This window comes from Mobula birostris, chromosome 7, assembly GCF_030028105.1.
Source record: "Mobula birostris isolate sMobBir1 chromosome 7, sMobBir1.hap1, whole genome shotgun sequence".
Taxonomy (NCBI): domain Eukaryota; kingdom Metazoa; phylum Chordata; class Chondrichthyes; order Myliobatiformes; family Myliobatidae; genus Mobula; species Mobula birostris.
This window is the reverse complement of record NC_092376.1, coordinates 6,722,492-6,748,439: the sequence shown is the minus strand read 5'-3', so window position 1 is coordinate 6,748,439 and position 25,948 is coordinate 6,722,492. Positions and strand designations below refer to the sequence as shown.

Below are 25,948 nucleotides of genomic sequence, written 5' to 3'. Positions count from 1 at the left end.
TCAAGAATGGTGGTCTTCGTTCTGAAGAAGTGGCCCACAGAGTGAAGACGCCTGTGCGTGTGTTTGTTTAACGTGTACTTGATGTTGCACTCCAAGAAGCACACGATACTTCACAAATCAACCAACTGATTCCAATGGCATGGAAACCACGATGATTGGAGCTGATGGGTTTGTTGCAGCCTTCATCCGCCTTCACAGCCGTTGAGTTCGAAGTCACTTCGTTCGCCTGTTCCACCGTTGAGGTCTTGGTTGGATTGTTCTTTGGCAGGGACCTCACCCTCGACCTTACCACCGTGGGTGACCGTCCCAGGAGCATAGCTCCAGACGGCATTGCTCTCGGGATCACAGGACCACACAAGCTTCTCCACCACGACAAGGTGACAATCCATGGAGAAGCTAATATGTGTAGAAGTGCACTCAGTGGCCACTTTATGAGGTACACCTGTATACCTGCTCATTAATGCAAATAAGACCATAAGATAAGATACAGGAGCATAATTAGGCCATTTGACCCATTGAGTCTGCTCCACAATTTCATCATGGCTGATTCATTTTTCCTCTCAGCCCCAACCTCCTGCCTTTCCCACCCCATATCCCTTCATGCCTTTTTCTGGTTGGCTGCCAGTGATTAGTGGTGTTCCTCAGGGGTCAGTATTGGGACCGCTACTTTTCACATTGTTTGTCAATGATTTAGATAATGGAATTGATGGGTTTGTGGCAAAGTTTGCAGCTGATCCGAAGATAGGTGGAGGGGTAGGTAATGCTGAGGAAACAATACGATTGCAGCAGGACTTAGACAAATTGGAAGAATGGGCAAAAAAGTGGCAGATGGAATACAGTGTTGGGAAATGTATTGTAATGCATTTTTGTAAAAGGAACAATAGTGCCAACTATAATCTAAATGGGGAGAAGGTTCAAACATCAGAGCTGCAGAGGAATCCTCATGCAAGACTCCCAGAAGGTTAATTCACAGATTGAGTCTGTGGTAAAGAAGGCAAATGCAATGTTGGCATTTTATTTCAAGGGGAATAGAATATAAAAACAAGGAGGTAATGCTGAGTCTTTATCAGACACTAGTCAGGCTGCACTTGGAGTATTGTCAACAGTTTTGGGCCCTATTTCTCAGAAAGGGTGTGTTGTAATTGGAGAGAGTCCAGAGGAGGTTCACGAGGATAATTCTGGGAATGAAGGGGTTAACATATGAGGAGTGTTTGGTAGCTTTAGGCCTGTACTCACTGGAATTTAGAAGAATGCATGGGGATCTCATTGAAATCTACTAAATGTTGAAAGGACTAGATAGGATAGATGTGGAGAGGATGTTTCCTATGGTGAGCGTATCCAGAACTAGAGGGCACAGCCTCAAAATTGAGGGGCGACCCTTTAGAACAGAGGTAAGGAGGATTTTTTTTTTAGCCAGAGAGTAGTAAATCTATGGAATATTCTGCCACAGACTGCGGTGGAGGCCAAGTCTGTGGGTATATTTAAGATGGACGTTGATCATTTCCTGATCGGTCCGGGCAGCAAAGGGTATGGTGAGAAGGCAGGTATAAGAGGTTGAGTGGGATCTGGGAACAGCTAGGATGGAATGACGGAGCAGACTCCGTGGGCTGATTGGCCTTCTGGCCCTATGTCTTGTGGACTTATGCCCTGACCAATCAAGAATTTATCACCCTCTGCCTTAAATAATTCCACAGATTCACCACTCTCTGGCTAAAGAACTTTCTCCTCATCTCCATTCTACAAGGACACCCCTCTATTCTGAGGGTGTGTCCTCTAGTCTTAGAATTTCCCACCAAAGGAAACATCCTCTGCATATCCACTCAAGTATTTAATCAACCACCCATGGCAGTAACTCAATGCATAAGAGCATGCAGACATGGTCAAGAGGTGTTTCTGACCAAACATCAGAATGGAGAAGAAATGTGATCTAAGTGATTTCAACCGTGGAATAGTTGTTGGTGCCAGACAGGGTCGTTTGAGTATATCAGAAACTGCTGGTCTCCTGGGATTTTCACACACAACCAGACATCCCACCCTGCAAAAACTCATTTCAGGGAGGTATCACCACCATTTCAGGGAGGTAGCACCCCCGCCCCCCGCAACACCATATCCCCCCCCCGTCAATCTCCAAGGGTGTATGTAATACTTCGTTTAGTGATTTTGTCTAATCTGTAAACCAAGTTAGGTATATGCAGCAAATGTGACATTAAAATATGTACTTATATTATATTATCATGTTTATTCTATTATAACTTTAAGCAAGTCTACAGGGAGTTTGGCCTCATCACGGAGGACATCAATAGAGAAGCTCCTTAGCAGCCAGCCAGCTAGTTTAAATAACGTTAGCTATGCTAATGAACGAATGACACCTGTTAAACTCACCTCAACATGTCTTTTACAGTCTTAACCCACCATGGGCAATAGAAAAGTCACTGTTGCAAACAGTGCAGCGAGCAACACTGTCATTATTTTTGAGGTCGACTGTAAAGCCTGCCCACAGAGAAAACTGATAGGTCTACTTAGCTGGGGTCCCCAACATTTTTTGCACCGCAGACCAGTTTAATATTGACAATATTCTTGCGGACTGGCCGACCGGGGGTGGGGGGGGGGTGGTGTTAATCATGGCCGGAATATAGGTGATAAGTCAATAGCATCATAACATTTTAAGTAACGTTTGGATATTAAGCACACAGCACATATTTTCCCCGTATGAACATATAAAATCATTGCAACACACCAATATCGCTGAATCAGTGGGAGCCCTGGGCTTGTTTTCCTGCAACAACACGGTCCTATCGAAGGGTGATGGGAGACAGCGATACTCGAAGGGGGTTCCTTATGACCAGTCTATTCCGCAATTTAGTTTTCATTGCATTCATTGCAGAAAACCCCGCTTCGCAGAGATATGTTGGAAATGGAAGCAACGTTTTCAGTGTTTTCGTTGCTGTCTCAGGATATTCAGCCTTGACTTTGATCCAGAATGCCGACAGAGACGTTATGTCAAACATACATTTCAGCCCACCATCATCTGCAAGCTCGAGGACTTGATCTTCTTCCCACGCTGACATGGATGATGCGCGGGTAATGAGCTCGCGTGCGTTCAAGTTCAACAGAGGCCGTGACAGGGAATGAGGAAAGGTGCAGCTGACTCATATCGCCAAATCATATTGTTTCCTCGTGGCCCGGTGGTTGGGGACCACTCTTAGCACGAAGACAGACCAATCATGGTGCTCGCTCTCCCTCTCCCTCTCAAAATAATCTATTCCCGGGATATTGTATATAATTTCTGGGCGACAGGGAGCCACTATCGATATGCGGGAGACTCCCGTATCTTCCGGGAGAGGTGGGATGTCTGCACAACAGTCTCTAAAGTTTACAAAGATTGGTGTAAAAAACAATAAAAACATCCAGTGAGCAGTAGTTCTGAAGGGGAAAATGTCTTGTTACTGAGAGAGGTCAGAGGAGAATGGTCAGACTGGTTCAAGCTGACAGGAAGGTGACAGTAACTCAAATAACCCTGGTTACAACAGAGGTGTGCAGAAGAGCATCTCTGAATGCACAACATGTTGAACCTTGAAGTGGACGGGTTACAGCAGCAGAAGACCATGAACATACACTCAGTGGCCACTTTATTTGGTACAGGAGATATCCGATAAAGTGGCCACTGAGTGTATAAAACAAACAAAGTTGATCCTTGATCCAGACAAGGCCTATTCCTGTGTTTCCTGTTCTGTGTAACCAGGCTTCATGTTACTGATTGTTTGTTCTTATTTGTTTGTTTGTTTTCCTGTTCCTTTGTCACTCTCTGGACCTGTGTATTTATCTAAACATTTCCTGTTTCTTTTTGGCTACGTCCCAATATGCTTTCTTTTGTAAACTAGATTTGATTTTCTATTTATTAATCTCATCTCATTACATTCTGGCACCAACACAGGATGAGCACAATGTTCAACAGACAACACATGGCCAACATAGAGCAAGCAACAGCAGCTCACCAAATCCTTTTCTATCCTCCCTCAGACCAACACAGTCAGACAGGCCTTCACCCCCAGGGCAGGCTGTCGTCTCTGACCCTCAACTTACAGACCATGGTCCCGGACATCAGTCCTACAACTTCCATACTTGCAAACATTGGGCCTACGACTTCCTACTTGTAGACAATGGGCCCATGATTTCCAGACTTGCCTACCTAGGGGCTTTGACCTTCGCGCCTTGATGTCCACACTCACTAACCCCTGGCTTTAATCTCCAGACTCGCTGACCTCTGAGATTCGACCCCAGAACTTGCCAATCTTGGGCCTCTGAGCTTCAGCCTCCGTTGCAGGGACTTGCCAGACATCCCACCTCTCCCGGAAGTTCCGGGAGTCTCCTGCATATGAATAGTGGCTTCCTGCTGCCTGCAAATTATATACAATATCACAGAAATCAATTTTTTGCGAGCGAGCAAGAGAAAGCAAGCGAGAGTGCGCGAGCGAGAGAGGGAAAGCAAGCGAGAGCGACCACGAGAGAGAGAGAGAGAGAGAGAGAGAGAGAGAGAGCGCGCGCGCCATGGCAGAGTGTTCCAAAAAAAAAAAGAAAATATAAAACGTACATCACCCTAGACTACACTAAAGTGTACCCTTGCCTAAAACGGGTCCAAAATAATGACAGTGTTGCTCGCTGCACTGTTTGCAACAGTGACTTTTCTATTGCCCATGGTGGGTTAAGACTGTAAAAGACATGTTGAGGTGAGTTTAACAGGTGTCATTCGTTCAATAGCATAGCTAACGTTATTTAAACTAGCTGGCTAGCTGCTAAGGAGCTACTCTATTGCAGACATCCCACCTCTCCAGGGAGTCTCCCGCAAATTGATGGTGCTACCTCCCTGAAGTGAGTTTTTGCAGGGTGGAATGTCTGACTTGCTGACCTCAGACCTCTGACCCCAGGACTGGCCGACCTTGGGAATCACGGGGCCTTGTTCTCAGGGTCTGCAGATCTGGGACTGCCGTCCTTGGGGATTGCTGGTCTCCAACCTTAGAGTACTGTGATGTCTGCCTTCTTCCCTTAACTCTTCCTTTACTGCCCCTGACTTCTTACTCCCTCAACCCTATTCCTACCCCTAACATGACCCCTAATGTACCACACTGTCCCCAAAAAAAACTGGGTCTGGGCATCTGTCGACATCAGCTCCATAACGCTTATTATTAAATGTGGCTGTACACGACCAAGCTCACCACAGCTCGGGAGCCGTCTAGCCTACTGTGATTCATCAGTCAAGCAGTGCTCTTGCCTTGAGGGCAGCACAACTAAATAAGAATTTTCTAACTTTCAGTAATTTCTCCTCTATCTCCCTTCTCTCTTTTTCCATTCCCCATTTTAGCTCCCCTCTCAACCCTTCTCTTACCCTCACCTCCCTCTGGTTCCCCTCCTCCTTCCCTTTCTCCCATGGTCCACTCTCCTTTCCTATCAGGCTCCTTCTTCTTCAGCCCTTAACCTCTTCCACCTATCACCTCCCAGCTTCTTACTTCTTCCCCCTCACCTGGCTTCACCTATCACCTTCCAACATGCACTCCTAACCCTCCCCCATTTTCTTATTCTGGCTTCTGCCTCCTTCCTTCCCAGTCCTGATAAAGAGTCTTGGCCCAAAATGTCAACTGTTTATTCCCCTCCACAGATGCTGCTATGGAGGGGAATAAACAGTTGACGTTTTGGGCAAAGACCTGCTGAGTTCCTCCAGCACTTTGTGTGTGTTGCTGTATTTGTCAACTGCCAGTGTCCTCCACTGGGTTGTGTCCACCAAGAAAAACTTTATTCTGTGCGTTGAGCCCACAGTGTTTTAACCTAAAAATAATTCCTGCCTCAGCATCTTACGAGAAAGGTTGACCAAGCTCGGGGTTTTCTCTTTGGAGCAAAGAAGGATGGGAGGTGACTTGACTTAGGTGTACAGGGTTATAAGAGGCATCGATCGAGTGGAGAGTCAGGGACATTTTCCCAGGGTGGAAATGGCTGATATGAGGGGACATAATTCTCAGGTGATTAGTGGAAAGTATAAGGGGGGATGTCAAAAACACAGCATTTGCTGGGGAAGGGAACGTTTGAAATGATAAATTTGGAAGCTTGGCGAGTGTGTAGAAATGTTCACTTGCTAGTTTTGCAGGTTTTCCTTTCCAAGGTTATCTTGGCAGAGTTCCCAGGGCTGGAGTCCCGCAGGGGACTGGAATACAAGATGGTCTTGTGCTCTAGGGGAACAGAAGAGAAGAATATGAGACATAGGAATAAAACGAGGCCATTCAGCCCATCAACTCTGCTCCACCATTCCAGCATGGCTGATTTATTATCCCTCTCAACCCTGCCTTCTCCCCGTAACCTTTGATGCCCTGACTAATCAAGAACCTTTCAAAGTTTCCCTAGGGTGCTCAACTACACAAACTGCTTAAAAAAGCCACCTCGTAGGCACGCTACAGATTTTTTTTTAATTTCAAAATATACTTTATTCAAAAATAAATATATACAATAAACCATTCAATAACTTTTCATCCTTTACATACGTTTCCATTATACTCAGTACATATCCATATTTATAGCCACCCACGTGACACTCCAGTAGTTCAGCTTAGCATCTCATTGTTGAGGGGTATACTCCCCGCCCACCGACCCCTCCCACTCCCCCGGGTGGAGAAACCTATACTGTGGTCCTTCCCCACCGGGCCCTTGCGGTGGCCTGCACCGAGTTTCAGTGCGTCCCTCAGCACGTACTCCTGCAGCCGAGAGTGTGCCAGTTGGCAGCATTCTCCCACAGACATCTCCATGTGCTGGTAGATCATCAAGTTTCGGGCTGACCAAAGAGCGTCTTTCACCGAGTTGATGATCTGCCAGCAGCACCGGATGTTGGTCTCCGTGTGCGTCCCCGGGAACAGCCCGTAGATCAGAGAGTCCTCTGTTACGCAGCTGCTGGGGATGAAACGTGACACTAGCCCGTCCATCCTCCTCCACACCCTCTTTGCGAACTGGCAGTGTGCAAAGAGGTGGGTCACAGACTCCTCCTCACTGCAGTCCTCCTGTGGGCAGTGGGGTGCGGAGACGACGTTCCGGGCGTACAGGAGGGCTCTGACTGGGAGGGCCCCTCTCACCGCCAGCCAGGCGAGGTCTTGGTGCCTGTTGGTGAGATCTGGCGATGAGGCACGCTACAGATGGCCTCTCTCGGGATCCAGCACCAACCTGATTTCCCCAGTCTACCTACAGATTGAAATCTCCCATGATTCTCATAACATTGCCCTTTTTACTTGCCTTTTCTATCTCCCAATGTGATTTATGTGCCACATCCTGGCTATTCCACCATCACAAAGCGGTGAGCTTAGCCCCAGCTCTACTTACTCTATGCATACGACTGTGAGGTAGTACAGCTCTGATGCCATATTCAAACTTCCTGACGATACCGCTGTTTTTGGCCAAATCAAAGGTGGTGACAGGCCTGGGATTAGAAACCATAAGACATAGGAGCAGAATTATGCCATTCGGCCCATCGAGTCTGCTGCACCATTCCATCATGGCTGATTTATTGTCTCTCTCCTTCTCCCCATAACCCTTGACATCCCAAAGACCTATCAACCTCTACTTTAAATACACCCAGTGACTTGGCATCCACAGCTGTCTGTGGCCATGAATTCCACGGATTTACCACCCTCTGGCTAAAGAAACTTCTCCTCCTTTCTGTTCTAAAGGGACACCTTTCTATTCTTGATCTCTGATCCTAGACTCTTCCACTACAGGAAACATCCTCACCACATTCACTCTTCCTAGGCATTTCAATATACAATGGATTTCAATGAGATCACTCTTCATTCAAACAAATGTCAGTCATAATAAACCCATTTCTTCTACTACTCAGCCAATTTCCTAAACAGTTCACGTTCAGTTTATTGTCATTCAACCTACATATGTACACCGCCAAACAAAACAATATTCCTCCAGACCAAGATGCACAAATCAGTACATGTTACCCGGCCGGGGAAGAAGCTGTTTCTTATCCTAATAGTTCCTGTCCTAACGCTATGGTACTTCTGCCTGATGATTGTTGGACCGATGGGAGGAACCATTGACAATACTAAAGGCCCTGCGTGCACAACACCCCTGATAAATATCTCTGATATGTGTGAGAGAAATCCTGATGATCCTCTCAGCAATTCTCACAATCCTTTGTAGAGACGAGTGGTCAGATGCCTTGCACTTCCTTCAATAATTTGTCATCAGTTTCATGCTGGCCAGTTTAGCCCTCTGGCTAAAGAAAATTCCTCTGTAAAGGAAAGGGAAGAAAGATCGTCCCCCAGAGGTTTTGATCCATCGTTGTAACAGAGTGAGTAAGAAACAGGAGTTGGAGTTGGCCATTCAGCCCCTCAATACTTCATCATAGAAACCATAGAAACTACAGCACAGAAACAGGCCTTTTGGCCCTTCTTGGCTGTGCATTGGATCGATGCAGAAGCTTTAGAGAGGGTTTATCAGGAATAAACAGTCAATGTTTCGGGCCGAGATCCTTCCCCGAAATGTCAACTGTTTATTCCACTCAGTAGGTGCTGCCTGAACTGCTGAGTTCCTCCAGCATTGCCTGTGTGTTGCTCCGGATTTCCTGAATCTGCAGGATGTCGTGTGTTTAAGAGCTATCAGGATGCTGCCTGGATTAGAGAGCATGTCTTATAAGTTGAGCAGGCTAGGACCTACAGAGAGGAGAAGGATGAGAGGTGAGTTGATAGAGGTGTACAAGCTGATAAGAGGCATAGATGGGGTGGACAGCCAGAGAATTTTACCCAGGGGGGAAATGGCTAAGATGGGGAATCATGGGGAAGCAGGTGATTGGAGGAAAGTGTAGGGGGGACACCAGAGATAAGTTTTTAACACAGTGATGGTGAGCACGTGGAGTATTCTGCCATGGGTGATAGTACAGTATAGGACATTAGGAAGATTTGAGAGACTGAGATCAGTACATGGGTTGGAAGGAAATGGAGGGTTATGTAGGACGGGTGGTTAGACTGATCTAAGAATAGATTAAAAGGTGGTACAACATCATGGGCTGAAGACCCTGTACTGTCAGAATCAGGTGTAATATCATCAATGTATGTCATGAAATATGTTACTTTGCTGTAGCAGTACATTATTTTTAAAAACTATAGGTTACTATAAAAATATAGTAATTTATAGCCAAGTGGTTAAGGTGTCATTCTAGTGATCTGAAGGTTGCTAGTTTGAGCCTTGGCTGAGGCAACGTGTTGTGTCCTTGAGCAAGGCACTTAACCACACATTGCTCTGAGACAACACTGGTGCCAAGCTGTATGGGTCCTAATGCCCTTCCCTTGGACAACATCAGTGGCGTGGAGAGGGGAGACTTGCAGCATGGGCAACTGCCGGTCTTCCATAGAACCTTGCCCAGGCCTGCGCCCTGGAAACCTTCCAAGGCACAAATCCATGGTTGCACGAGACGAACGGATGCCTATTATATGATATATTGAATTAACTTATAATGCAAGAAAAGGGCAAAAACATAGTGAGGTGGTATATATGGGTTCATTGTCCAGCATTGTTCCTAAAACATTGAGTGTGTGTCTTCAGGCTCCTGTACCTCCTTCCTGACGGTAGCAGTGAGAAGTGGCCGTGTTCTGATCGACAGGGGTCCTTCACGATGGTTGCTGCCTTCTTTGTCCTTTTGAACTGTTCTTTGATCGGTTTTATCATTCACCTGTTCGGTATTTATTGTGGCTCTGTGTAAACTCCTGTGTACTGACGATATACTCCTAGGAAGTGCCATCTCATGTTTTCCTTCACAGCATCAAGTTGGTGGGAGCTGGTGTCTGCTGTTTTCAGCCGAGGCAGAACAATGGTACAGGAGTGCAGCTGTTGTCTCATTGCAAAAGTGACTCATGGTGAATCAGTGCAACACACACAAGATGTTAGAGGAACTCAGCAGGCCAGGCAGCATCTATGGAGAAGAATAGACAGTTGACGTTTCGGGCTGAGACCCTTCATCAGGACTGGAAAGGAAGGGGGAAGAAGCCCGAATAAGTAGGTGGGATGAGGGGGAGGAGTTCAGCTGAGAAGGTGATAGGTGAAACCAGGCGGGTGGCTGAGTCTCCTGCCTGGCTCCATTCCCCGACAGATTCTAGGTGTGTCAGAAAGTATCCTGGCTCCAGGGTTTCACACACACCATTGACCCTGGCTAGTGAAATATGTGCCTGTGAGTGAGTAAGTAAGATTTTCATTGTACCTGTACACGCATGGACTCATGCATCACCATCATTATGTGCCGTGTTGTGTGACGTAGGTGATCATGGTCTACATGAACATGATTGTTCATGACAAGGTTTTCTATAGAGGTGCTTTGCCATTGCCTTCTTCTGGGCAGTGTCTTTACAAGACAGGTGAGCCCAGCCATTATCAACACTCTTCAGAGATTGTCTGCCTGGCGTCAGTGGTCACATAACCAGGATTTGTGATCTCCACGAGCTGCTCATACGACCATCCACCACCCGCTCCCATGGCTTCACACGACCCTGATCGGTGGGGGAGGTTGTGCTAAACAGGTGCTACACCTTGCCCAAGGTGACCTGCAGGCTAGTGGAGGGAAGGAGCACTATATTCCTCCTTTGGTAGAGACACATTTCCACTCCGTCACCTATATAGTTGTGCACCTGACAATAAAACTTAACTTTAAGTTTATTGACAGTGTCTATAACTTTAAATTTCTTGGCGTTAATATATTAGATCTGTCCTGGGACTTGCATCTCCTGGTCTTATGTTCTGCATGCTGAATTGACCCTGTGTTAGCTTAACACTATGATCAGACCATAAGAGATTAGAAGCACAATTAGGCCATTCAGCCCATCGAGTCTGCTCTGCCATTCCATCGTGGCTGATTTATTTATCCCTCTCAACCCCATTCTCCAGCCTTCTCCTTTGATACTCTGACTGATCAAGAATCAATCAACCTTTGGTTTAACTATACCCAATGACATGGCCTCCACAAACAATCATGGCAATGAATTCCACAGATTCACTACCCTCTGGCTAAAGAAATTCCTCCTCATCTCTGTTCTAAATGGACATCCCTCCATTCTGAGGCTATGTCCTCTGGTCCTAGACTTCCCCCACTATGGGAAATATCCTCCCCATGTCCACGCTGTCTGGGCCTTTAAATATTCGATAGGTTTCAATGAGATCTCCCTCATTCTTCTAAACTCCAGCAAGTACAGGCCCAGAGCCACCAAACAGCCCTCGTACTTTAACTCTTTCATTCCCTAAATCATTCTCATGAATCTCCTCCGGACCCTCTCCGACGTCAGCACATCCTTTCCTCGATTATCTGCGTCCTGCCACCCCTCCCTGTAACCCGATCTCTCGGCAGCACAGAATGTTGGTTCCCGAAGCAAAGAGGTTGAAGGCCTCAATAGAGGGGCAGTAACCCTGTGTGAGATAAATAAAGAAGTCTGCCCTGCGATGAGATAACCTCTCGGCCCATTCATACAGTCCTCTGCTTGCCGTGTCATCGCGCCAAGGTCCCATTATGTACTGCTTGTTTATGGAACATGATGGACAACACAATACTACTGAAAGCACAGATCATAGGCAAAAGCCTGGCAGGATTAAACAGAAAATAAATTAAAGAACAGCAGAAGGTACAGAAGCTTCAGGACCCACACTGTGAGGATAGGATCGGTTATTACCCCTGGGCTTCACTTGCCCCATCACTGAACGGTTCCCACAACCTATGGGCTCACTTTCAAGTACTTTTCCTCTCATATTCTTGTTATTTATTTATTTATTCCTTTCTTTTTGGATTCCCACAGAAGGTTGTCTTTTCCACACTGGTTGTTTATCTGTCTTCTTGGATATAATCTTTCACTGATTCTTTTGTGTTTCTTGTATTTACTGTGAATGCCCAGAAGAAAATGGACCTCAGGGTTGTATATGAAGGCACATATGTACTTTGATCATAAATTTAATTTGAACTTTGAATGACGAGGCCACTCTCAGGTTGGAGGAGCAGCACCTCATATTCCGTTTGGGCAGCGTCCAACTTGATGGCATGACCATCAATTTCTCTAACTTCCAGTAATTTCTCCCTCTCCTCCTTCTCTCTTTTTCCATTCCAAATTGTGGTTCCCACCTCACCTGGCTATCACCTCCCTCTGGTGCCCCTCCTCCTCCCCTTTCTCCAATGATCCACTCCCCTCTCCTATCAGATTCCTTCTTCTAGGGCCCTTTACCTCTTCCACCTATCACCTCCCAGCTTCTTACTTCATCCCCACTCCCCTGCCCACCCACTTTCCCCCTCACCTGGCTTTACCTGTCACCTTTCAGCTTCCCCTCCGCCCCACCTTCTTACTCGGACTTCTGCCCCTTCCTTTCCAGTCCTGCAGAAGGGTCTCGGCCCAAAACGTCAATGTTTATTCCCCTCCATAGATGCTGCCTGATCTGCTGAGTTCCTCCAGCACATTTTGCGTGTGTTACTCACAACAAAATATATATTATACGCACCAAGTCGCAGCAGCTACTCCAGCTCCCGATAATGGAGCTAGCTTTAAATTTTTAGTGCTTCAAAGTTGTTAGTCAGCGATTACGGTAATCTAAGGCTCCACGAATACAGGACCGCTGAACTCTGAGACAAAATTACTTCTGATCCATTGGTAGCAGAGTTAATGGCAGCAGCTCAATGGACTGGGGGTTGTACAGATACCACAGTTGGCAACAATGACCAGTCCCAAGTGGCTCAGCCAAGGAAATGGCAGACACAGCCAGTGCAAGGTGAAGCAGGTGAGCTGGTGCAGTAGCTAGGCTGAGAACTAACCCAACCAGACTGGCTGAACCATCACTTTTCCTGGCCAATGTTTGCTTGCTGGACTCACTGAGACTGAGAATGCTATGAGAAACTGCTGCATTCTGGTTTTTGCCAAGACATGGCTAGGCAACAGCATACCCGATCTCACCAGGATGACTCTGTTCCACACAGACCGTCTCCCTGTTGGGGAAATCGAAAGGAGGTGGACTGTGTGTGTACGGTAACAAAGGATGGTGCACAAACTCATCTGTAGTTACCAGGCACTGTTCAGGGGAAATTGAGCATCTTACAATTAAATGCCGGTTGCATTACCTGCTCGGGGAGTTTATTGTTTCCAGAATCAGAATCAGGTTTAATATCACCGGCATGTGACATGAAATTTGTTAACTTAGCAGCAGCAGTACAATGCAATATATAATCTAGCAGAGAGAGAAAAAAAATAATACTAGTAGTTAAATAAGTAAATCAATTACATATATTGAATAGATTAAAAAACGTGCAAAAACAGAAATACTGTATATTACAAAAGTGAGGTAGTGTCCAAAGCTTCAATGTCCGTTTAGGAATCGGATGGCAGAGGGGAAGAAGCTGTTCCTGAATTGCTGAGTGTGTGCCTTCAGGCTTCTGTATCTCCCACCTGAAGGTAACAGCGAGAAAAGGGCATGCCCTGGGTGCTGGAGGCCCTTAATAATGGACGCTGCCTTTCTGAGACACCGCTCTCTAAAGATGTCCTGGGTACTTTGTAGGCTAGTACCCAAGATGGAGTTGACTAGATTTACAACCCTCTGCAGCTTCTTTCGGTTCTGTGCAGTAGCCCCCCCACGTACAGGTGATGCAGCCTGTCAGAATGCTCCCCATGGTAAAACTATTAGATTAGATTAGATATGAGAACACGCAGTCCTCTTTTATTGTCATTTAGTAATGAATGCATTAAGAAATGATACAATGTTCCTCCAGAATGATATCACAGAAACACAAGACAAACCAAGACTGGAGAACTGACAAAAACCACATAATTATAACATACAGTTACAACAGTGCAAAGCAATACCGTAATTTAATAAAGAACAGACCATGGGCACGATAAAAAAAAGTCTCAAAGTCCCATCATCTCACGCAGATGGTAGAAGGAAGAGAAACTCTCTCCCTGCCATGAGCTTCCAGCGCTGCAAACTTGACGATGCAGTACTCTGGAAGCACCCGACCACAGCCGACTCTTGAGTCCGTCCGAAAACTTTGAGCCTCCGACCAGCCCTCCGACACCGAGCACCGAGCACCATATCTGCCGAGCGCTTTGACCCCGACCCCGGCCGCCAAGCAATAGGCAAAGCCGAGGATTTGGGGCCTTCCCCTCTGGAGATTCTCGATCGCACAGTAGCAGCGGCAGCGAAGCAGGCATTTCAGAAGTTTCTCCAGATGTTCCTCCGTGCTCCTCACGTCTGTCTCCATCAAATCAGGATTGTACACGGTACCTACTTACAAATACGATATCATTTCGGAGCGGCCGCGCAAGCTGCGTCGTGCCGCCGCGTCGTGCCGCCATCTTCTCCTCCCCTCCCCAATGTAGTTTTTGAGTGTGTTTGTTGACATACGAAATCTCTTCAAACTCCTAATAAAGTATAGCCGCTGTGTTGCCTTCTTTATAACTACATCGATACGTTGGGACCAGGTTAGATCCTCAGAGACCTTGACACCCAGGAATTTGAAACTGCTCACTCTGTCCACTTCTGATCCCTCTATGAGGATTGGTATGTGTTCCTTCATCTTACCCTTCCTGAAGTCCACAATCAGCTCTTTCATCTTACTGACATTGAGTGCCAGGTTGTTGCTGTGGCACCATTACACTAGTTGGCATATCTTACTCCTATACGTTTCATTGTAGATGTGAACAATAAATCCAAATCAGAATCTGAATCCAAATCTGCACCTGAATCGTCCGGAATGAACGGCTTCTTCTCCTCCACCATCAGATTTCTAAATGGCCCGTGAACCCACAAACACCACCTCGTCATTCGTTTTCTTTGCAATATTTATTTATTTATTTGTAACTTAGAAGATTTTACAGCTTACAAGTCAGCGATAATAAATCTGAACACGTTATCTGCAGACGCTGAAAATCCAGAGCAAAACTCACAGAATACTGGAGTAACAGCAGGTCAGGCAGCATCTATGGAGGGGAATAAGCAGTTGCCATTTCAGGCCGAGACCCTTCTTCAGGATAATAAACCTGATTCTAGATCCTTCTCTGATGCTCTGTGGCTGCGGTCTCCCGGCTGGTCCGTTTTCCGTTGCACATGGACTTCAGTGCCTGACAGTAAGGCCCAGTAACTCCCTAATCACTAACTCTGTGCAGCACCACTGACCACTTTGATCACGTTGTACTACAAAGCACTTTTCGTTGTTCCAAATGTGTTCCTTTTTTGTAAAGGTTGGGCATAATTTATGTTTTTCTTGTGATTGCTGCTTACGTGAAGCTCTGCTGGTGATGCTGCTGCAGGTAAGGTTTTCATTGCCCCTGTGCACGCATGGAGTTGTGCATCTGACAAGAAACTCGACTTTGACCTTGTAAATATCCGTAGTTGTGAAAATTGGAGTCTGGGACATTTTGGGCGGCATGGTAATGTAGCGGTTAGTGTAACGCTTTTATAGCTCAGTGCATTCCAGAGTTCTGAGTTCAATTCCAGAGCCATCCGTAAGGAGTCTGTACGTTTTCCCTGTGAAATGTGAGTGTTTCCTCCGGGTGCTCTGGTTTCCTCCCACAGTCCAAAGACTGGTAGGTTAATTGGTCATTGGAAATGGTTTTATGATTAGGATAGAGTTAAATCGAGGTGACTTGTTGGGCCGGAAGGTGCCTGCCCTGTGTGTATTTCCAAATGAATAAACTACAAAAAAATTCTATTTCTCTTCACATGCTGGGAGTTAAAGCCGGATCTAACTCTGTGTTTTCATTACAGATATTCCTGCTGACTTGCCCACCTTGCCAAGCCGTCCTTATTCTGTTCAGGTGAGCATTACCGTTTCAAAAGTAAGACCATAAGACATAGGAGCAGAATTAGGCCAGTTGGCACACTGAGTCTGCCCCACGAGTGAACTGTATTCGATTGAGATGAGTTATTGTTGTCATGTGCATCGATATTCAGTGGAAAACTTGGTTTGCTTGTCGTCTAGACAGATCTTTCACATTGATGTTCATTGTAGGGTACATGGTCGGCGCAACATTGTGGGCTGAAGGGCCTGTAATGTGCTGTAAATGTCTACGTTCTGTGTCATCTGACTGTGCATATATTGTTGTTCGTCCATCATCGACCTCGACACTAGATGGTGCCGAGACTAGCGCGTGATTTGGATTTAATTGAGGGAGAGTTGCCTCACTCTCTCTTCCCAATTCCCATCTGGATCCAGTGACAAGACAGAGTCGAGACAGCTGGCGATGGGACTAGACGCAGTGGATGACCAGGACGTCTTCTGTGTCTTGTCCTGCTCTACACGTTCCATGACGCTTGCAGAGACCGCCTTCTTGACCGTTGGACCTTCCATTGGTCTCGTCCGCTCAATCCGCCGGAGTCTGTCTTCACATGCTGGGATAGACAACTCCCTATCTCACCGAGGGTTTGAGACCCGTCGGCTACTCTCTCACCTGGTTTAGCCGGCTTGCTGAAGCGGTTGCCCGGGGTGTGGCCGCTGTCGCATGCAAACAGCAACGGGGAGCCACAGGTGAGAGCTGAGTGCCAGGTGGGGACCAAAGGTGGACTAATCACCTTGAAAAGGACGTGACATGTTCCCTCACCAGAGGTGCTACCCCTCCCTGACACCCCATACACCCCATGTACATATATACAACCAAATGAAACAGCATTCCTCCAGATCACAGTGCACCCACAATACATAGCACATAAAACCAAATATTACCACAAATAAGGTAATAAAATATAATTCAAAATGCATGTAGTGTGTAGCACAGGATAACAATAAACAGCTCACTGTCCTAGTGATGAGACCTCGCTGGTGGCAGGGTATTCATTAGTCTAACAGACTGAGGAAAGAAGCTGTTACCTAGTCTGGCAGTCCTAGTCCTGACGCTCCTGTACCTCCTTCCTGCTAGTAGTGAGTCAAAGAGATCGTGGGATGGCTGGTAGGGATCCTCAACAATGCTTCGGGCCATGTGTCTGTAAAGCTCCAAGTCTTCACTGTGGAAGCAACTAGCAGTGTGCCAGATGTTAAAGGTGTGAGTGAAGAGAAGTGAGTGCAGAAACAAGAGTTTGTCATATACATTAATGATCAGGATGATAGGGTGGTAAATTGGATAAGTATGCAGATGATACTAAGATAGGTGGAGTTTTGGATAATGAAGTAGGTTTTCAAAGCTTGCAGAGAGATTTAGGCCAGTTAGAAGAGTGGGCTGAAAGATGGCAGATGGAATTTAATGCTGATAAATGTGAGGTGCTACATTTTGGTAGGACTAATCAAAATAGGACATACATGGTAAATGGTAGGGCATTTAAGAATGCTGTAGAACAGAGGGATCTAGGAATAATGGTGCATAGTTCCCTGAAGGTGGAATCTCATGTGGATAGGGTGGTGAAGAAAGCTTCTGGTATGCTGGCCTTTATAAATCAGAGCATTGAGTATAGGAGTTGGGAGGTAATGTTGAAATTGTACAAGGAATTGGTGAGGCCAAATTTGGAGTATTGTGTATAGTTTTGGTCACTGAATTATAGGAAAGATTCAACAAAATATAGAGAGTACAGAGAAGATTTACTAGAATGTTACCTGGGTTTCATCACCTGAGTTACAGAGAAAGGTTGAACAAGTTGGGTCTTTATTCTATGGAATGTAGAAGGTTGAGGGGGGACTTGATAGAGGCATTTAAAATTATGAGGGGGATTGATAGAGTTGACGTGGATAGGCTTTTTCCATTGAGAGTGGGGGAGATTCAAACAAGAGGACATGAGTTGAGAGTTAAAGGGCAAAAGTTTAGGGGTAACATGAGGGAGAACTTCTTTACTCAGAGAGTGGTAGCTCTGTAGAATGAGCTTCCAGCAGAAGTGGTTGAGGCAGGTTCGATGTTGTCGTTTAAAGTTAAATTGGACAGCTATATGGACAGGAAAGGAATGGAGGGTTATGGGCTGAGTGCAGGTCGGTGGGACTAGGTGAGAGTAAGAGTTCAGCATGGACTAGAAGGGCCGAGATGGCCTGTTTCCGTGCTGTAATGGTTATATGGTGATATGTTATATGGTTAAAAGAAAGAAGGTGCTCAAAAAGCTGAAAGATCTAAAGGTACATAAGTCACCCAGAGCAAATGAACTGCACCCTAGGGTTCTGAAAAAGATAGTGGTAGAGATTGTAGATGCATTAGTAATGATCTTTCAAAAATCATTGGACTCTCATGGTGCCAGAGGACTGGAAAATTGCAAATAACACTCAACTTTTTAAGAAAGGAGGAAGGCAGCAGAAAAGAAATTATAGACCACTTAGCCTGACCTCAGTGGTTGGGAAGATTTTGGAGTCATTCTTAAGGATGAGGCTATGAAGTACTTGGTGACACAGGACAAGATAGGACAAAGTAGGCATGGTTTCCTTAAGGGAAAATTTTGCCTGACGAACCTGTTGGAATTAGTTGAGGAGATTGCAAGTAGGATAAATAAAGGAGATGCAATGGATATTGTATATTTGGACTTTTAGAAGGCCTTTGACAAGGTGCCACACATGAGCTGCTTACCAAGCTAAGAGCCCGTGGAATTATAGGAAAGTTACTATCACAGTTAGAGCATTGGCTGATTGGTAGGAGGCAGCGAGTGGGAATAAAGGGATCCTTGCAACACATACAAAATGCTGGAGGAACTCAGCAGGCCAGGCAGCATCAATGGAGAAGAGTACAATCGATGTTTTAGGCCGAGACCCTTCAGCAGGACAGGACAAAAGGCACGTGGCCAAGTGGTTAGGGCGTTCGTCTGGTGATTTGAAGGTTGCTAGTTCGAGCCCTGGCTGAGGCAGCGTGTGTGTCCTTGAGCAAGGCACTTAACCACACTTTGCTCTGCGATGATACCGGTGCCAAGCTGTATGAGTCCTAGTGCCCTTCCCTTGGACAACATCAGTGGTGTGGAGAGGGGAGACTTGTAGCATGGGCAACTGCTGGTCTTCCATACAACCTTGTCCAGGCCTGCACCATAGAAACCTTCCAAGGCGCAAATCCATGGTCTCATGAGACTAACGGGTGCCTATATATAGATGGCTTTGTTGCCAGGTTTGCATATAATACGAAGATCGGTGGAGGGGCAGATAGTGTTGAGGAAACAGGTAGGCTGCAGAAAGACTTAGATAGATTAGGAGAATGGGCAAGAAAATGGCAAATGAAATACAATGTTGGAAAATGCATGCTCATGCACTTTGGTAGTAGAAATAAATGTGCTGACTGTTTTCTAAACAGGGAGAAAATCCAAAAATCTGAGATGCAAAGAGACTTGGGAGTCCTTGTGCAGAACACCCCAAAAGTTAACTTGCAGGTAGAGGTGGTGAGGAAGGCAAATACAATGTTAGCATTCATTTCAAGAGCTCTAGAATACAAGAGCAGAGGTGTGGTGCTGAGGCTTTATAAAGCACTGGTGAGGCCTTGCCTTGACAGTTTGGGCTCTTTATCTTGGAAAAGATGTCCTGGCATTGGAAAGGGTTCAGAGAAGGTTCACAAGGACAATTTCAGGAATGAAAGGGTTTTTTGTTTTAGTCAGAGGGTGGTGAATCTGTGGAATTTGTTGCCTCGGGTGGCAGTGGAGGCCAAGTCATTGGGTGTATTTAAGGCAGAGATTGATAAGTGTCTGAGTAGCCAGGGCATCAAAGGTTATGGTGAGAGTCAGGAGAGTGGGACTAAATGGGAGAATGGATCAGCTCATGATAAAATGGTGGAGCAAACTCGATGGGCCAAATGGCCGACTTCTGCTCCTTTGTCTTATGATTTTATGGTCTTGTCATAGAAGGAATGTTTGATAGCTCTGGGTCTGTACTCGCTGGAATTTAGACAAATGAGGGGATACCATTGAAACCTATTGAAGATTGAAAGGCCTAGATAGAGTGGATGTGGAAAGGATGTTTCCTATGGTGGGAGAGTCTAGGACCAGAGCACACAGCCTCAGAATAGAAGAATTTCTTTAGCCAGAGGGTGGCGAATCTGTAGAATCTATTAACACAGATGACTGTGAAGGCCATGTGATTGGGTATATGTAAAGTGGAGGTTGATATGTTCTTAGTTAGAGAAGGTTATGAGGAGAAGACAGGAGAATGGGGTTGAGAGGGATAATATATCTGCCAAGATGGGATGGCTGAGCAGGCTTGAAGGTCTGACTGGCCTAATTCTACTCCTATAACTGATTGGCTTGTACTCTTAACTCCCAGGACCCAGAGTTTGGTGATGAGTGACGAGGTAGATTGTGAGATCAAGTGTGTGTCTTATCTATCCAGGGAACTGTTAGCAGACCTAACAGTGGGGTAGAAGCTGTCCTTGATCCTGGTGGGACATGCTTTCAGACTTCTGTATCTTCTGCCCAATGGCAGAGGAGAGAAGAATCTCTGATATTCACGAGGTTTCTAACAGTAGGATAGCTGAAAAATTACCATCATTTTCAGGTACTTGCCGCCTATCCCCACAGATCGGTGCAGGACTTTCGGCATGTCTATACTAACAGTCAATCACAGCAACTGCTGGGCAACCACAAAAGACAGCAACCTAAGAGACTGCATGCGCTGGAACCTGAGCAGCACCCAGAGGCGCTGGACCAACTCAGCGGGTCAGGCAGCATCCGTGGAGGTGAATGGACACTATGTGTCCAGACCCTTCATCAGGACTGAGGTGGGTTGAGGCTGGGGGAGGAGTGGAAATGGTGTCAAAAGTTGTCAGGTGAAAGGGCCAAAGAGTTTTAAAGTTTTTTTTATTTAGAGTTGACAGTGCAGAACAGGGTCTTTTCAGCCCAGCAACCCGCCTATTTAACACCTGCCTAATCACAGGACAATTTACAATGACCAATTAACCTACCAACCGGTACATCTTTGGACCATGGGAAGAAACAGGAGCACCCAGAGGCAACCCCTGTGGTTAATGGGGAGACCAGGAAATGAGCTCCAAACTCTGGAATGCTCTGAGCTGTAGCAGTGTCACGCTAACTGTGGGGCACATGGTGGGGAAATCTGATAGGAGAAGAAGGTGCAGGATGGAATAAAATGAGGGAGGTGGGGTGGGGAACATAGTAGTGAGCAGCCGTCGATCCCAGGGGATCATGGGTTTGCGCCCCTGGTGGACCGTCTCCCCTCTAGGGCGCAAGCCTGGGTGGGAAGATTTGAAGAACAGGCTGTTTTGCCTGTGCTGCGGGATCCCCCTCTCCACGTCATTGACGTAGTCCAAGGGAAGAGCAAGCGCCGATACAGCTTGGCACCAATGTCGTTGCAGAGGTTGCCCAAGTGAAGTTGTAAACAACATCAAACTTCCGTAGGGGCCCCAGCTCCGGATTTCTTCCTCGGGGTTTACTCCCGAACCCTTTCCCATGGGTGGGTATGGCTGCAAGGCAGTGGAGGTTTAAAATCGGAGTTTTCCTTCTCCTCGGCGGGCTGCCGTCCCAGGCTGATGAGCCCCACCTGCCCGAAGCAGCTGGTTTTGAGGCGCCAGTGGTCAGCCTTTGCCCCTTCTCTTGTCAGTAGAAACTAACGCCTGCATATGGGGACTCCTTACGGAGCAGCGCCAGAATTGCGCCCGGAAGTCTGGAAGGCCCCACACTGTGATAATGAAGCGTTAACCACTATGCTACCGTGGCACCCTGCATCGCTTTGTACAACCCTGAGATCCACTTTCAAATACAAAGAAACACAATAGAATCAATGAGAAAACCGCACGTAACGAGACAGACAAACAACCAACGTGCAAAAGACAACAAACTGTCCAGATACTAAAAGAAAAAGTAATTAATTAAATAAGCAATAACTATCAAGAACGAGATGAAGAGTCCTTGAAAGTGAGTCCATAGGCTGTTGGGAACAGTTCACTGACGGGGCAAGTGAAGTTGTCCTCTCTGGTTCAAGCGTCTGATGGTTGAGGGGTAATAACTGTTCCTGAACCTGGTGGTGTGAGTCCTGAGGCTCCTGTACCTTCTTCCTGATGACAGCAGTGAGAAGAGAGCATGTCCTGGGTGGTGGGGGTCCCTGACGATGGATGCTGCTTTCCTGCAACGGTGCTCCTGTTGATGTGTGCAATGATGGGGAGGGCTTTACCTGTGATAGACCAGGCCATATCCGACACTTTTAGTAGGCTGTTTATTCCTCTACAAGTAGATGCTGTCTGACCTGCTGTAGTTCCCTGAACATGTTGTGTGTGTTGCTGCTATTGGGTTGGGAGTCTTGGTGTTGGGATTGTAATATTGTGCTCTGCTTCCTCCCTTAGGCTACATATACACATGCTTAATGGGCCGCTCCTGGCCTTGCTCTTCCCCGTGGTCAACACCAGACTGGTGAGTGTTGCTTTGGCACAGGTCTTTATTCGGCCTGTTTTATCTATGTTTATCAAAACAGTTCTCTGTCTTCTTGTAACTGCCCTTTCTATCAACATTCCCTTCCTGTGAGGAGGAATTCTGTAAGTCAGACAAAAAAAAAGAAAAAAATGATATAGGAGCAGAAGTGGGCCATTCGGCCCATCGAGTCTGCTCCGCCATTCGATCATGGGCTGATCCAATTCTTCAAGTCATCCCCACTCCCTGCCTTCTCCCCATACCCTTTGATGCCCTGGCTAATCAAGAACCTATCTCTTTCTGCCTTAAATACACCCAATGACTTGGCCTCCACAGCCGCTCATGGCAACAAATTCCACTGATTTACCACCCTCTGACTAAAGTAATTTCTCCGCATCTCAGTTCTAAATGGACATCCTTCAATGAAGTAGAGTCATAGAGCAATGATACCGGCCCTTTGGCCCATCTAGTCCATGCTAATTACAGTGACCACTCAGATAGTCCCAGATTTTTTTAAACACAAAATATTCTGCAGATGTTGGGGTCAAAGCAACACTCACAACACGCTGGAGGAACTCAGAAGGTCGGGCAGCATCCGTGGAAATGATCAATCAACGTTTTGGGCCTCTGCCCCTTCCCTCTTCAGTCCTGACGAAGGGTTCCGGCCCAAAACGTTGACTGATCGTTTCCATGGATGCTGCCTGACCTGCTGAGTTCCTCCAGCGTGTTGTGAGTGTTGCCCAAATTTTTTTATTCGGCCAATATCCCTTTGAGCTCCACCCCTCTTTGTACCTTCTTATAATGAGAGGTGACTTTATAGAGGGATCTTGGGAATCCATGTCCTTAGATTGCTCAAAGTTGCCGTGCATGTAGATAGGGTTGTTAAGAAGGTGGATGGTGTGTTAGTCTTCATTAGTTCAAGAGGTGTGAGGTAATGTTACAGCTCCATAAAACTCTGTTTAGACCACACAGGGAGTACTGTGTTCAGTTCTGGTGACCACATTTGGAAGCTTTGGAAGCTTTCGAGAGGGTGCAGAGGAGATTTACCAGGATGCTGCCTGGATTGGAGAGCAGGTAGAGCGAGCTAGGACTTTTGTCTTTGGAGCAAAGGAGGACGAGAGGTGTCTTGGTGATAGAGTCACAAGATGATAAGAGGTATAGAGTGGACAGCCAGAGACTTTTTCCCAGGGCGGAAATGGCTAAGACAAGAGGGGAGATTTTAAAGTGATTGGAGGGAAGTATGAGGGGGGATGTCAGACACAGAGGGTGGTGAGTGTGTGGAACACACTGCCAGGGTGGTGGTAGACGCAGATACACTAGGGACATTTAGGAGACTCTTAGATAGGCACATGGATGACAGGAAAATGGAGGGTTATGTGGGAGGGAAGGGTTAGATTGATTTTGCAGTAGGTTAAAGGGTCAGCACAACATTATGGGCCAAAGGGCCTGTACTGTGCTGTAATGTTCTGTGTTGTATTTTCCAAGTTCTGCATAGAGAAGGAGAGTTTCTATCAGATCTCCCTTTTTAACCTCCTGGTCTCCAGGAGAACAATGACAGTCATAGAGTCATAAAGCACTGGAGCACAGAAACAAGCTCTTCTGTCCGTCTAGTCCATGCCAAAATGTTATTCTGCCTAGTCTGATTAACCCCAGCTTGGGACACCCTGCCTTAAATAAGGTCTGCACTCTCACCAAATATTCACAAATATTTATATTCAGTCTCTTCCATTGAATCTCTTTTAAGTCCACAGTTTCCTTTATTTGCAAACATTTCTGTGCTCTCTCCAGGATACCGACGTCACACAGCTGTCATTTCTGTGTCTTGCTTACAGCTTCCTTTTGAGACGGAGGTATATTACATCCAGCATCTTCTCATGTACGTCGTTCCGTTTTACCTGCTGGGCAAAGGGGGTAAGGATCAGACTCCTGCGCTGGATGTTGACCGGTATTTTCCTCATGCCTTCGAGCCAACAATTCCTTAAAAAACGAGTCACTGTTTAGTTTGTGCTGAAATGTACTTTTGTTTAAATTTTAGTGATATAGCACAGTAAGAGGCCCTCCCGGCCCAACATCGCGTGAGAGGAAACTGGAGTCCCATAGGAAACCCGTGCAGTCATGGGGAGAATGTACTCACAGTGGCGGGGATTGGACGCAGGCTTCTGGCGCTGTAAAGCATTGCGCTAACTGCTACACTACCGTGCTGCTCTTGTCAATTTACCAAGGAAGATCAGATGCACTGAGACAGAGAGAGAGAGGGTCACAGACACACAGGCAGAAGGACAAACACACACACACACACACAGATCCTATGCATATGGATGCCAAGATCCCTCAGCTCCACCCCACTGCTAAAAATCCTATCATTAACCCGGTATTCTGCCATCAAATTTCAGCTTTCCGAGGTGAATCCCTTCACACTTTTCTGAATTAAACTCCATCTGCCACTTCTCAGCCCAGCTCTGCATCCTATAAAGGTAATTCATTTCATCCACATTCAGGAACGGCTACTTTCCTATACCCGTGACATTCTTGAACTGACCTTCACAGCCCTAACTTTGATAAGTTGGCACAATACTGTGGGCTGAAGGGCTTGTACTGTGCTGTAGTGTTCTATGTTCCATGTCTAATCTTAACCCTGCCTCAGCAACAGAACACTACAGACCATCTCTTGTCCAGCACAGACACAGGGCCAGAGAGCAATACAGCCCATCCACCATGCTGGCCACAGTGCTCACCCTCCTAGTCCCAGTTCCCTGCCTTTGGCCCATATCCCTCGAAGCCCTGTCCCTCTAAGTGTTTCTTAAATTATGCTACTCTACCTTTAAGAGATCAGTTTTATTTGTCACATGTACATCGAAACATACAGTAAAATGCGTCATTTGCGTCAAATCGAATCTGCAAGGATTGTGCAGGGCACCCGCAAGTGTCGCCAGGTTTCTGGCGCCAACATTCTATGCCCACAACTCACTAACCCTAACCTGTACATCTTTGGACTGTGGGAGGAAACCGGAGCACCCGGAGGAAATCCACACGGTCATGAGGAGTACAGTTTCCTGCAGACAGCAGCGGGAATCGAACACTGATCATACAGCAGGCATGCTGTAAAACATTGTGCTAACCACTGCACTATTGCACCACCGAGTAATGGAAAGAACTGCCTCTACTGTCTCTCTGGCAGCTGGTTCCATATACTCACCACCCTCTGAATGGAAAAAAATGACCTCTTGGTTCTCTGTGAAATCCCGAGCAACACACACAAAATGCTGGAGGAACTCAGCAGCTCAAGCAGAGTCTATGGAGGGGGAATAAACAGTCGATGTTTTGGGTTGAGACCCACCTGAGGACAGGACAGGAAGGGACTAGGGATCGGAATCTTTCCCTTCTCACCCTAAACCTCTCCTAGTTTTGAACCCATCAACGCTGGGGTAAAGACTGTTACCACTTACCCTATCTATGTCTCCCGAAATTGTAAACACTTCTCTAATGTCACCCCTCATTCTCTTATGTTCCAAAACAATAAATACTTAGCCAGGGCAACCTGTAACTACTTCTTCCCTCTAACCTGTCTCTGATTTAGAACAGTACAGCACAGTGCCCTACTCCCAGATCAATCTAAACCTCCCCCCCCCCCCAACATATAACCCAACTTTTTTGGCAGCAT

General features: G+C 46.5%; 1 protein-coding gene across 4 annotated transcripts in view; it reads left to right on the top strand.

The window, feature by feature from the left end:
• Nucleotides 1-25,948, top strand: part of LOC140199987 (transmembrane protein 164-like) — a 68,933-nt gene that overhangs the window by 35,784 nt on the left and 7,201 nt on the right. The window contains exons 3-5 of one of the 4 annotated variants that reach the window (XM_072262556.1): nt 15,760-15,809; nt 22,224-22,290; nt 24,076-24,232. In XM_072262556.1, the coding sequence (XP_072118657.1) occupies nt 15,760-15,809; nt 22,224-22,290; nt 24,076-24,232 (274 nt within the window). The remainder of the gene's footprint in view (nt 1-15,759; nt 15,810-22,223; nt 22,291-24,075; nt 24,233-25,948) is intronic. The other 3 variants (XM_072262557.1, XM_072262558.1, XM_072262559.1) reach the window with 3 other exon arrangements.